Source organism: Chanos chanos, chromosome 16 (assembly GCF_902362185.1).
Source record: "Chanos chanos chromosome 16, fChaCha1.1, whole genome shotgun sequence".
NCBI lineage: Eukaryota > Metazoa > Chordata > Actinopteri > Gonorynchiformes > Chanidae > Chanos > Chanos chanos.
This window is the reverse complement of record NC_044510.1, coordinates 2,881,198-2,893,765: the sequence shown is the minus strand read 5'-3', so window position 1 is coordinate 2,893,765 and position 12,568 is coordinate 2,881,198. Positions and strand designations below refer to the sequence as shown.

General features: G+C 42.9%; 1 protein-coding gene across 3 annotated transcripts in view; it reads right to left on the bottom strand.

Moving 5' to 3' along the window:
• The window catches only part of LOC115829828 (glucocorticoid receptor-like), a 45,236-nt gene that overhangs the window by 3,003 nt on the left and 29,665 nt on the right, over positions 1 to 12,568 (bottom strand). For 2 of the 3 annotated variants that reach the window (XM_030793991.1, XM_030793992.1), the window contains exons 3-9: positions 12,102 to 12,271; positions 10,122 to 10,148; positions 7,076 to 7,192; positions 4,564 to 4,842; positions 3,390 to 3,534; positions 2,917 to 3,047; positions 295 to 452 (exon numbers count right to left, since the gene is read on the bottom strand). In XM_030793991.1, the coding sequence (XP_030649851.1) occupies positions 295 to 452; positions 2,917 to 3,047; positions 3,390 to 3,534; positions 4,564 to 4,842; positions 7,076 to 7,192; positions 10,122 to 10,148; positions 12,102 to 12,271 (1,027 nt within the window). The remainder of the gene's footprint in view (positions 1 to 294; positions 453 to 2,916; positions 3,048 to 3,389; positions 3,535 to 4,563; positions 4,843 to 7,075; positions 7,193 to 10,121; positions 10,149 to 12,101; positions 12,272 to 12,568) is intronic. The other variant, XM_030793993.1, reaches the window with a different exon arrangement.

The window sequence follows — 12,568 nt, the reverse complement described above, 5'->3', positions numbered from 1 at the left end:
AAGACAGATCCCAGACAGAGAGCCTTCAGCTGTTGCTTTTCAGTAAGGCAGCCTGTTCTCTGAATGTAGGCCACACATTTTATACCATATCAGTGAGACCAGGGATACACATGTGTTTGGCCAGCCGTGCACATTACACTGTTACATAAAGCTTTGGTCATTCAAAAAGCACTAGACTTCTTCAGTATTTTCTTTTTTTTAATGCACAATCTGTAATGCTGATTATCTACACAGCGGAAATAAAAAAGAGAGAGAGAGAGAGAGAGAGAGAGGGAGAGAGAGAGACTGACTCACCTCCTGCATAGAGTCGAGGAGCTTTGTGAGCTGGTAGAATCTCTGCCAGTTTTGGCTGGAGTTCTCTTCCCGTTTCACGATGGCTTTGCCCAGCTCTTTGATGTAGGACATGCGGATCTCGTCAAACACTGCCTGGCTCTTCAGCCCATCCTTTGGTACTGTAAACACAAACACACACCAGCGGCTCAGCACTACAGGGAACTAACCTGGTCAAAACAAACAAACAAACAAACGAACAAAAATGTCCTACAACAGTTAGATTCAGGTTGAGCTATAAATCTTAAATGATTTCAATGTTTGTTTCCTTTTTGCCACGACTTCTAGTTTATCAGTCCTGCAAAAAAACCAAAACAAAACACAACACAGATAGTATCTGCACTGTGACGGTAACCTGTGTACATATTAAAAATGGAAATCCCCCCCCTTCCTCTGTACACAATGTGACTTTCTCATAGAGATCTTAATAAAGTCAACAGACATGACCTTGAGAACAACATTGATAATACTGATAATATTGTTTCTTCCTCTAAAGTGTAATTACCCATAATCTATGACCCATTGCAGCGATTTGCGTACGATAGCACACCCAATAGCAGAAATGACGTCACAGGTCTGCCAGACGGACAGCTGTGTTGTTTGAGTTACGCGACGTAAACCGCGTGCTGTTCGTTCTGAGGTTTAGACAAGTACATATTGTCTTATCAAAGGTTTTATAGCATCTTAAGAGCAGCCTCTGTCTGATTGGCTGTTCAGGAAACACCGCATACACACCACACGAAGATCAGACTTAACCTACAAATATATATACACATCATGTACGTAATTTATAGTTATGTTTGTTTAGCACGCATGCTTATCCAAAACTGCAATCAAGCTGAGCAGAAGATAAGTAATACTACACCACCATGAAGCATGGGACCCTCTCATGAGAATGTGCCTATAATAATGTCTAATATCTGGGGGGGGGGGGGGGGGGGGGGGGGGGTTCTCTCCATAAAATTAGCACTGTAGTGTTTAGAGGCAGTCTGAGTTGAGGTTTTTTCAGTCCAAGTCTATGTTACAACTTCACATGAGAAAGACCTTAACACAACCTCTTGGTAATCAAAGACCATATAACAGATTCACTAAGTCATAGACCTCATCATAGTCTCACACGAGACAGACTACATCAGTCTCACACAACAACAACCTTACTTCACAATGTAAAATCAGTCGGGACCATATCACAACCTCATATCAGTCATGGACTATATCCTAACCTCACACAATACACATTGAATCATAACCTCACACAACAGATTACAGCACAGGCTCACATCGAAGACTACACTACAAAATACAACTACAACTACACTACAAGACTTGATATCACAACCTCACACAAGACACTAAATTGCAAACTCATATCAAAGACTACACCACAACCTCACACAATAGACTAGATCACAACCTCACATCAAAGACTATACAGCAAAACCTCACACAAGACACACTAAATCGCAACCTCTAATCAAAGACTACAGTACAACCTCACACAACAGATTACATCACAACTTCACATCAAAGACTACACAGCACAACCTCAAATCAGTCCAAAACAATATCACAACCTCACATCTGTCAAAGGAACAATATGCAAAACTATGGGAGTATCCGTGAGTCTGTTACCATCCCACTGTTCCTGGTGATAGAGAGTGATTTATATGGCACATCCCTATTAAACTGACATACGCTTATGCAAAACATCACAAAGAGTAATTCACAGAGCCAAACCATATCCCCCTCTCTTATCAGATGGCAGCGGTAGAGAAAAGCTGCTCTCTCACAGCGTCAAGCAAAAAGACCAGCAAACTCGAAAAAAAACGATGACGTTTTTCATGTAACTACAAAGCTTTAGATACAAAGGTTCTTTGTCGTTAGATGGACTTTTAGAGTCTGAAACTTTAGAAAAGGTGATTAAAAAAACACGCACGAAAGTCAATTAATGGGGTAACGTTCGAACAATAACAACAAATTGCTGTTTTTTGGGGGGTTTCGCCCAAATCCCCCCCTCCCCTCACCTCAATCTCTATCAATTTACAGCTACACTAATTTACAGGTACATGTCTTCTCCATTCTTTAAGAAAAGCACTAATTCTCAAAGAAGTCATTAAAGCACATCTAAGTGCATCCATTTGAACATCATTCATTCAGAGTAATCTGAAGGGTAGAATGGGCTTTTCTGAGCTCATTTAGAAGTGAACGCTACTGAAAATAAATGGTAAAATAAACACACTCCTCAGTAAATGACTTGCCAAACAAAAACAGGTTTTGTTGGGGATTTTTCCCTTTTTTTCTTTATTGAAGAGAATAACTATCACAAGCTTGTTTAAAAACAAGTGTGTCTAACCACCGTACTTTATTTTACTGTTGTCTTTATCCTTCCTCTCCATCCTAACTGTATCATTAGACAGTCTGAGACTCTCTGACTTCTATATCACCACACTTTCTCAACAAGACACAATGTCTGTTTCCTACAGCGACATTAGGACAAGGCATTAGATGTATCATCATTCTTTTTTTTTTCTGGGGGGAGGGGGTTCAGTTTCTACCCTTGGAGAAAAAGAGGGAAAAGGTGCTAACCTGTGCTGAGAAGCAGTAGCACCTTCATGCAGAGATACTCTTCATACGACACCTGTAACCTGACCAACTCGTTGGAGATTTTCAGCATCTGCTTACACTGCTCGTTCATGTACGGCAGCTTCATCCGGTCCCTAAAAAACAACAACAACAACAACAAAAAAACAGGAAAAAAAAAAAAAAGAGGTTACACTGAGGGGAAAAAACCTGCTGAAACATGAGAACATGATTACCAACTTCTGACGCGTCCCTGACGTGGAGAGATAGAACAGACAAGGAGTGTCAGGCAGCAGCGTTCAGTTTGTAAGCACTGCTACCTAATTCACAGTGCCTTGGACCGAAGCCTACGTCCTCCACAGCCAACTGACAGAAACCTGACGTTGGAATAAAGGTGTGCTGGTCTAAACTGGTTTATGATTGGGCGAAGGGGGGGGGGTACAGCGAGTCCGGTCTGTAACGGGCAAAAAGCTGCTCACTCGTTGATGACGAGATCCGGAGCGAAGCAGAGCATGCCTCCGTTGCATTGCTGGTAGGAACGCCATCCCAGGCTGAAGGACATGAGGAAGAGCCAAGAGCACTGCAGAAGAGTCATCTGATCGTCCAGGTGCAGGTTTCTGAAGCCTGCGCAAAGAGCACACAAGACAGATTCATGCACCACATTTAGAGAATAAATAAATAAATAGAAATCACCATCTGTGTGTTTGTATGCATTCCATCATACGTTTCATTTGCATCTCCCTTAAACTTCTTCAGTGCCTCTGTGAAATGCTAATTGTCAAGTGATTAAAATTCAAGTACGACTGCGGCTTTTTAAATGCAAGATTAATAAAACATTAAAAAACACAAAACAAAAATGAAGGTCACTCGCTCCCTAAGACTGGCGTCCTTCCATATGACAAGTTTTGTGAGATCAGGACACACGAAAATAACTTCAACAAGAACAACCTTTTTTTTTTTTTTTTTTTTTTAACAAATAGGTGTTTTTCTTGGTGTATGTGAATACGACTTTCTTTCTTGACACTTGCATCACTGACAAAACACTGTTCATTCAATTATTTATGACTGTGAGGTAGCACACACTGCTAGCACATTCTGCGCCTTAAACTTGCCGCCATGTCCAACACCATTTGAAATGTTAGATATGTTTGCCAAAAAAACAGGCATAAAGGCTAACCTAAGCACAACACATGTAGCAGAATAAAGTCAAACAAAGCAAAGGTGCAGGTTATTAATAATGTCGCATTGCCAGCCAAAAAAGGTTACTTCTTAACCTTTTTTGAGGAAATAAAAAAATACACGTTAAAAAAAAAACAAAAACCAACAGAATCAAATTTTTGTTCAACAACAAAACAAACATAAAAAGAAGTGACTGTTAAAATTGCCTTTTGTTGAACTATAAATGAAGAGTAAAGCGTAGGTGCTGAAGTCCAGCGTGACCGAGTTTACTCAACCGCGTGGCTCTTACGTAAGCCTCCTCTGCTGGGTCACTTAGTCCATCCCAAAGCCAGGAGCGGAGGAAATGCTTTCACAGATTAGCAAGTCATGCGCTCGCGCTCTCTCTCGTGCGCGCAGCAGACCGGGCTGAGTGCCGGGGGGAGGGGTGGGCGGTGGCGGCAGCGTGACAGAGGGGCGGGGCTGCGGGGGACTCACCTGGCAGGGCTTTGGCCCACTTGACGGCGGAGATGACCTGTCGGCCACCCAGGCGGTTCAGCGTGGTCAGGAGGCGGGTGGAGGTGTCGGGGATGGTGCTGTCGTAACCGGCGTAGACGATCTCGGGCTCGATGGCCTTGAGTAAGGACAGCATGGTGGGTACCAGCTGGGGCATGGTCTTGGGCACCAGCGAACACACCCGGTTCTCTGGGATCGGAGGGGTGGTTTCCACGGAGACCTGCTGGCCCCTCATTCTGCCCAACTTTTTGTTTTTCCTCGCTAGAATCAAAGAAAGAAAAAAAGAAAAAAAAAGATGGAAGAAAGGTCTGGATGCCTCATGCTTGCTCAACTGTGTAATGTTTCTATATTGTCTGAGAAGTTTCCCGTTTTTTTCTATGACGGTGGGAAATCACAAACGACTTGTCGGTTTAATTGCCCTGTATGCACACGTTATAAGAATAGCGCTAAATCTGTAGTTACACTTTGAATGGCATTAACATAATTACACTCCGAAACACTCCAGTAAATCATAAAGCCAGCAGGCAATTTTCCATTTCACGACTGTGCTTTACACGGCTACATGGGCTGAAAAGAGACTTTTGTTTTCACAGGAACGTTTACATTGCCGCTATCTTTCTCCATCGTTTCTGTGAGTGTAACTGAACCAGGCTGAATGTAAAACCTGTATTTATCTGTAAGTACGCTGTGTGGCCTATTGGTTTTCTGCCTTCCTATCCTTTCCAAACAGATACAAATGCAACGCTTATCGGAGCGAGACACATCATCTAAGACATCCGCGATAATCTGACAATACGGCAGCCAATCCCGAAGTGTCAGTGGGACTCGCTGACAGGTGAATAAGCAGAACAAAGTCAGCAGAGATAAACTGGGATAACGTATGAAAGGGAGCAAAATGGAGCCAAAAATAATACAGAACCGTGTGGGGGCTCTGGAGCGACAACCGAACCGTGGTATAAATCTGGGAATCAGGCTGACATGAATACACTTCCCTCTGCTTCACAGGGAAGACACGCAGAGTGTGCTTTGGCAACCAGCAGGTTAAAAAAAAAAAAGCACTTCATCGCTGAGAGTTTTCCTCAGCTAGATGCTACTTGAGTTTGTGAATGTTTAATGAACAGTTTTATACCAGAGCCTTTAATGATGAAACACAAGGACCTCTGAGGAGCTTTGAGGTCATTTAGGATAGAGCTTCAAAGCAAAATAATGGCTTTATAGGCCAAAACAAAAGGAATTTTAAATATGTGGATATAGTAGGACAAGGATATCAGAGCTGAACTCCAAAACTGAAAGCAAATATTTACAGCAGTCAAGCTAGGACCAAGTTGATTTTAGAAATTATAAAAATTCTACTTTATGAATATTTATATACTGTACAGAGCGAGTCATTCCTGTTTGGAGTGAAATTTTGAAAACATATTCAGATGATGTAATATTTGTAAGAAGGCACTTTAGTTCCAGTGTCTGCGTTACCTTAGAACCATTACCAAGCTTTTTCAGCTGCAACAAAAAATACATCTAAATTTCTCTAGATCTTAATGTTACTGATAAAAAAAATAAAAATCACACTTTAAACAAAAAAAGAGAGAGATTTGAAGTTCAAAGGAAATACATTTGATGTGTAAGTGAGAGAAATTTGATGTAGAGGAGAGAGCTTGCCTTTCTGCTTAAGAGGTTACCAAATACATTTCTCATTTCACGCCACTTTTTGCATTTCCATCATAAACGTTTCTATGGCAACAGAGAGCCTCTCCGGTTGGGCCTCGGATACAGATCTCTGCTAGCGTAGCAATGCCACGACTGATTCATTTATTTTTTTCTCTCCCCTCCCCTCTCCTGCGTTCCAAAGAGACAAATCATTCAAGTCTCATACAGTTTTGCATGTTGTAGTTAAAGGTGATATCTATACTTAAAGTGTTTTCTACGCGGCGTTCTCCTGTGCCATCAAACCTGAAAACGTCGTGCGTGTAGGCACAGCGCTGCCAGTGAGGTCACAAAGCAGTAACAGACACAAAGCAATGAACCACTTCAGCCAATCAGTGGAGACGTGGGTCTGAGCAAGGTGCTAAAATACCTGCTTGACCTTTGACTCAGGAACATATGGTAAAAAAAAGGTAAATCCATGGACTTGAGAGACCTGACACTCTGACGTGAAGGGACAGCGAAAACACCCGACTGACGCATCGCTGTAAATTTCCCCAATTCAAACACACCATCACGAGGATACTGCTCTATTTAAATATTTGCTGGAACAATCATAAGGAAGTAAAAGGCTACTGTAATTAAACGTGGACTCAAAACTCTTTTATTTTCTAGTGTGATTGTGTGGTGCAGTGGGAAAACGGAGCCTGAGCGACTGAAACTACGACAAAATAAATAAATAAATAAATATTTGTCGCTGTAGCACTGGAACAGAGGCTTGACTGAACTAGGCCCTGGGCCCGGACGGCTGCCCATCGGGCAATGAGATGGACGGGCAACGGTTGTGGGTTACCTTCCAGGTTCATGCCCGCTTGGAGACATTTCTGGAAGCGGCAGGCAGGGCAGTTCTTCCTCCTGATCTTATCGATAATACAGTCGTTTCTCCCGGCGCACAGATAGTTGTGTTGGCCTGAAAGAGGAAAGAGAAGCAGAGAGAAGAAAGGGGTAATTACTCGCCAGCTGACGAGTGATTTAAGCGGATTAGCTCAAACCCTGCACACAGCACCGTGCTAAAACACCCTGCGTAGTAAAACCAAGCCCTGGCTCACCATAATCGAGCCTGCGGCTCAGTTTACAGCACATCCAAAAGTCAGTCTTCACCATTATATCTGCATATCTCTCCCACCTCACACAGACAGTGGCACAGTGGGGGCAAACACATGAATGTGAGGTCTTTTTTTGATTTTGGAGAAATATTATAGGCGAGGTAACGGGACCAGGTTAAAAAAAAGCTGTTCACAACGCGTGTCAAGCTCTCGTATGAAAATGAACAGGCAGTTCCTTGCAACAGAGACAGGTGTGAGAAGAGACCCTAAACAAAATGGCTAATAAGGTCAACTCAGCCTTCTCAGTGACAAAGAAGACAGAGATGACACCAAAGACAAATGAGGGGCTCCAGTCATTAGCAGTTCACGCTGGGTTTGTGCTTTAAAAGAGTCAACAAGCCACACAGCTCGCCGTGGTATTTAAAGGCCCTTGAGTTCTCGTACAAAGCACACCTAAGTATTTACTGCAAAACAAGTTTTTAAATTGAAGAAAATTTAAAGTGCAATACCTAATTCCACACTGGTGTGGTGTATGCATCAGTAAGACAAAAAATGCTTCAGTTGGCCACATGCCAAAATATTTCTACAGAAACCGTCCTCGGAAAACGAGTCCACCGCCCGAGTATTTTCTGAGCGCAACCCAGTTGACGGCCGTGGAGAACTGCTCGACACACCCAGACTGAAGAGTGGGGAAAGCACGCTGAGCTTCTCCTTCTCCTTTCTTTAACGATCCAGAGGTAAACACAGAGATGATGGTACCGGTAAATAGAATAAAAAATTACTAAAAACTGAGAGAGAGAGAGAGAGAGAGAGAGACAGAGACAGAGAGAGAGAGAGAGAGAGAGGAGCCTCCCTTCCAATCTCGTCATCCAATCTGCCACTGTCTGTTTGGCACCAGCCAACAGTGCTCTCCCGTTTGGGCAGAGAGAGAGAGAGAGAGAGAGAGAGAGAGAACACATGCTCTAACAGACACAAACGCAGAGGGGAATGGCCAGAGAGCCCAGTGCGTCGATCACTATGAGCGTCACAAAAGATGCCCTATGCTGTTCTCTCACTCCCACACAACAGAGATGTCACCACTGTGTCGTCACGCAGTGAAATCATCTGTCAGCTAAAAACAACAGTGACAATTTAGTCTTGGTGGTTGGGGGTAGGGGGTGGAGGTGGGGGGTGTGGGGTCCACTGTCCATGGTGATGAGGCTGTGGGGGATATTTCCCTGAGTTTTGGATTGATGTGTTGGATATGGATATGTTTGTGTGATTTTACGTGACCGCGGCTCTACTGCTTTAAGTCTGACTGACTGGTTGATTCATCCAGCCTTTGCTGATGCTATTCAGAAAACCATCTGTAGGCATCACTCTGTAAACTTGCGTCTAATTCAGTCTTAACTGTTTTCGGTCTGTAGGTATCACTCTGTAAACTTGCGTTTAATTCAGTCTTAACTGTTTTTGGTCTGTAGGCATCACTCTGTAAACTTGCGTCTAATTCAGTCTTAACTGTTTTCGGTCTGTAGGTATCACTCTGTAAACTTGCGTCTAATTCAGTCTGAACTGTTTTTGGTCTGTAAGTATCACTCTGTAAACTTGCGTCTAATTCAGTCTTAACTTTTTCTTGTCTGTAGGCATCACTCTGTAAACTTGCGTCTAATTCAGTCTTAACTGTTTTTGGTCTGTAGGCATCACTCTGTAAACTTGCGTCTAATTCAGTCTGAACTGTTTTTGGTCTGTAGGCATCACTCTGTAAACTTGCGTCTAATTCAGTCTTAACTGTTTTTGGTCTGTAGGCATCACTCTGTAAACTTGCGTTTAATTCAGTCTTAACTGTTTTTCGCGATGAATTATTTACCACTTTCTCCCTTCAGTGTATACGTCACGAGAAAACGCGCTTGGCTGATTAGACATCGCTCGGATTATAATTAGCCATAACTGAAAGGCCATTTGTGGGGTTTGACGTCCAGCTTTCGTACTGGTTCAGTGATACATCTGCTTCCGTTCCTGTTGAGCAGACGCTGCTTCTTGGGATACTGGTGTTTATGCACATCACTAACTGTCTTGAAGGATCATTCTGGTTCCTGAGCACAGCTAAAAAACTAAACCAGCCCGGTATAAAACAGGCCAGTGGATTAACGCTGGTTTAACCGTCACGTCTCTGTCCCAAACTTATGCCAAACTCTTTCTGTCTTTAACAGGTTCTCTCTTTAAGGTGGCACATGCACACACTGGCTCATTCAGACTTTGTGATTTTATTGGGTTCCATTCTCTCCATCACTAGTGGTATAACGTTTTGTTTTGCATGAAGTGAATGTGAAATCGAAGAAACTGGAAAAATACCCCCCCCCCCCAATCTTGATGAGGACATGACAAAAAGCAAATGGTGGACACAGGTAAACAGTACAGATTTTACGATTTTTATCGATGCAAAACCGCAGGAGTACATGTTAGTGACGTTAAACCATCCTGTTTTTTGATGTGTGAGATGTGTCAGGGGTTGCCACAGCAAAGTTACAGGGGAAAAAAAAACAAACAAAAACAAAAAAAAAACGCTAGACAAATTATTGCATGACTCATCAAATCACAAACGCATGCAATTGAAAAACAAAAAGGAAAAGAAAAAGAGAAAACAAAGAGCACCAGAGGATAGGTGCTATGTGCTCAGCTGAGATGATTTGAGGTGTTTTGGGGAGGGGGGGAGGGGGAGAAGGGGCGAGGGTGGGAGTTGGGGATGTCGGGGAGGGTGGGGGTGGGGGGTAATCATTTAAAAGCAAAAGCGTTATCAAATGCAAACTTATTTACCATCGGTGCTTTGTCGAGCTCTCCATCCTTCACCATAGCCAGAACAACCGAGGATGGGGGGGAAGGGGGGAGGGAAAAGAAAGACAAAAATAACAGATATAAATCTTTACGACTTTATGAAACACGGCTGAGTTCAAAAAAAAAAAAAAAGAAGAAAACTTCACACATGATAACAAAATGTCAGAACCATCTCGCAGGAGGCCAGCAATTCATTTTCATCCACCTCAGTTCATTTCAGCATTGGATTTCAGGCAGAATTCATAGTCTCACATTTTACGAATGAATTAAAAAAAAAAAAAAACAGGATTCTTAATGACAGAGTTTCAGGGATGTTTTAGTTTTGATTCATATCTGTTATTTTTGCATTTCTGGTTGTCATTCTGGCTGCATTAGTTGAGGTCCTCCAGTCTTAAATCATATTAAAATTATTACTGAACAGTAAAGCATCTCCCACTCACAGACAGACTTCTCAGTGTTTTAAAACAAACCCATATAATCATTAACGAAACCTACCGGCTTAGCATGTTTTGATGACGCATTTACACAATCAAAATTTCATCATCTGCAACTGCTCCACTTAGAGAAAAGTGTCAAAGAAATAATCTCTCTCTTCTTCACACCCGACAGACACGCGACACAGTATTCACAGTATTCACATGAGGAGTTAATGGAGTAACAGCCCAATGACATTGGATCAAACGGAGCAAACAGGCAAAGGGATTACGTTTCTTTAGTCATTTTAACTTGACTCCATAAAAAAAACAAACAAAAAAAAAAAACCTAATCATTAATATATAGCCACAGCTGTTGAGAACATCATGGCATTTGTGTGACGGCATTGACACTGATTGCAGATGGTGTTGAAAACTCTCCCGTGTTAATCCAGGTTTTCACCACATACCGATACAGAATAAGCGACAGTGAGACAAAGCGGTTTTTAATCTGGCCAAGAGCTGCAGTGGAGCTAATGAAAGTCCACTCTACCGTAACACACAACTCACTGCTATTAAACCGTGTGTGCCTATACGTGCGTGCCTGTCTGTGCGTGACTGTGTGTGTGTCCTTTTTGTTGGGCACTATCTGTCTGGTTAAACCCTACGCTCTAATCATGACTAAGTCTCTCGTTTGAAGGTAACTTTGCCAGGAGACACGCTTGATGACAATGACCAGTCAATCCAGGGTTCGCGGAGAGCTGACTGACTATCTGCCAACGCTGCAGATTCAGGCAGTGCGATAGGGTAAGCCACAGGGTGACTTTGCTGGGGTAACCTTTTGCACAAAACTCTGATGGAAGGAACAGGAGGTGAGATTCTTAGAGACGGTTAGCTTTTCCTGTGGCTGAAAGATAACAGAACTCATTTGGTTGTTTTTTTTTTCTCTAGTTTCAAGCTCCATCTTTAGTGGAACCGGAGCAGTCTTCACCAAACACTGTACTTCCTCTCCAGGTTTGCTATCGTACGCAGTATTCACACACTGTCAGGCCAACGGCTGCTTTTAAACTTATGAGTTCAAAGTTCAAAAACAAAACTAGCCATTTGGGGTTCAACGAAGTTCTACAAAAGAAACAAACTTAGAATCATACAATTCTGCACAGCCAAAAAAAAAAAAAGCCGTTTGTGATGAAAGATTACATCTGATACGCGTAGAACATGTCTCCAAACGAAGGACAGATACTTATAAATCTCATTCTACCAGAGTCTAAACTGACAGTGTACTCATTAACGCTCATCGACATGTCTCTAATCACAGATGAAGTATCTTTTAAAAGTCACTTCAAAGACTGTAGCGACGAAACAGGTCTCTGCTCCATGAAATAACATGCATCAGTCAAAAAACCCTCCATCTCCACTCCACGACATTACGCAGAGACCATCAGAAGCGTGAGTTATGGCTAAGTCAAGGAAATCTCCCGCGGGGGAGGGTGGGTGGGGAGGTGGGGGCGCGTGTGTGCGCGTGTTGGGGGGGTGGCGGGGGTCTTACCTTCCACAGCACGCTTGAAGAAGACCTTGCAGCTGCCACAGGTGAGCACCCCGTAGTGACACCCCGAGGCCTCGTCGGAGCACACCAGGCAGATTTTGTGCGCGGGAGCGTTAGGCTTGGCTGAGCCCATGGAACCGCTGGAGGTACCGGCCTCGGGCCGGAGCGACGCTCTGAAACATGCAGAAAGAGAACGGAGAAAAGGTCAACTCATTCCGCTGAGCTACTGTGAGAGGGCGGAATCAGCTGAGACCAGAAATGGCAACGACAGTCACGGTTTCAGTTTAACCGTACAAAAACAAGATTTTTATTTTAACATTTCTTTGTCAGTTTAACGAGTCATGCTTTATGGTTTACAGAAAACAGCCGTAGTCATTTTGAGCTTAATCAAAAGTCTTGGCTATCCTGAGGAGCACAGTCAAATTTTCAGTCAAACACATTTCCTTTTTCCAGTTCAAAAAGAAGAAAAA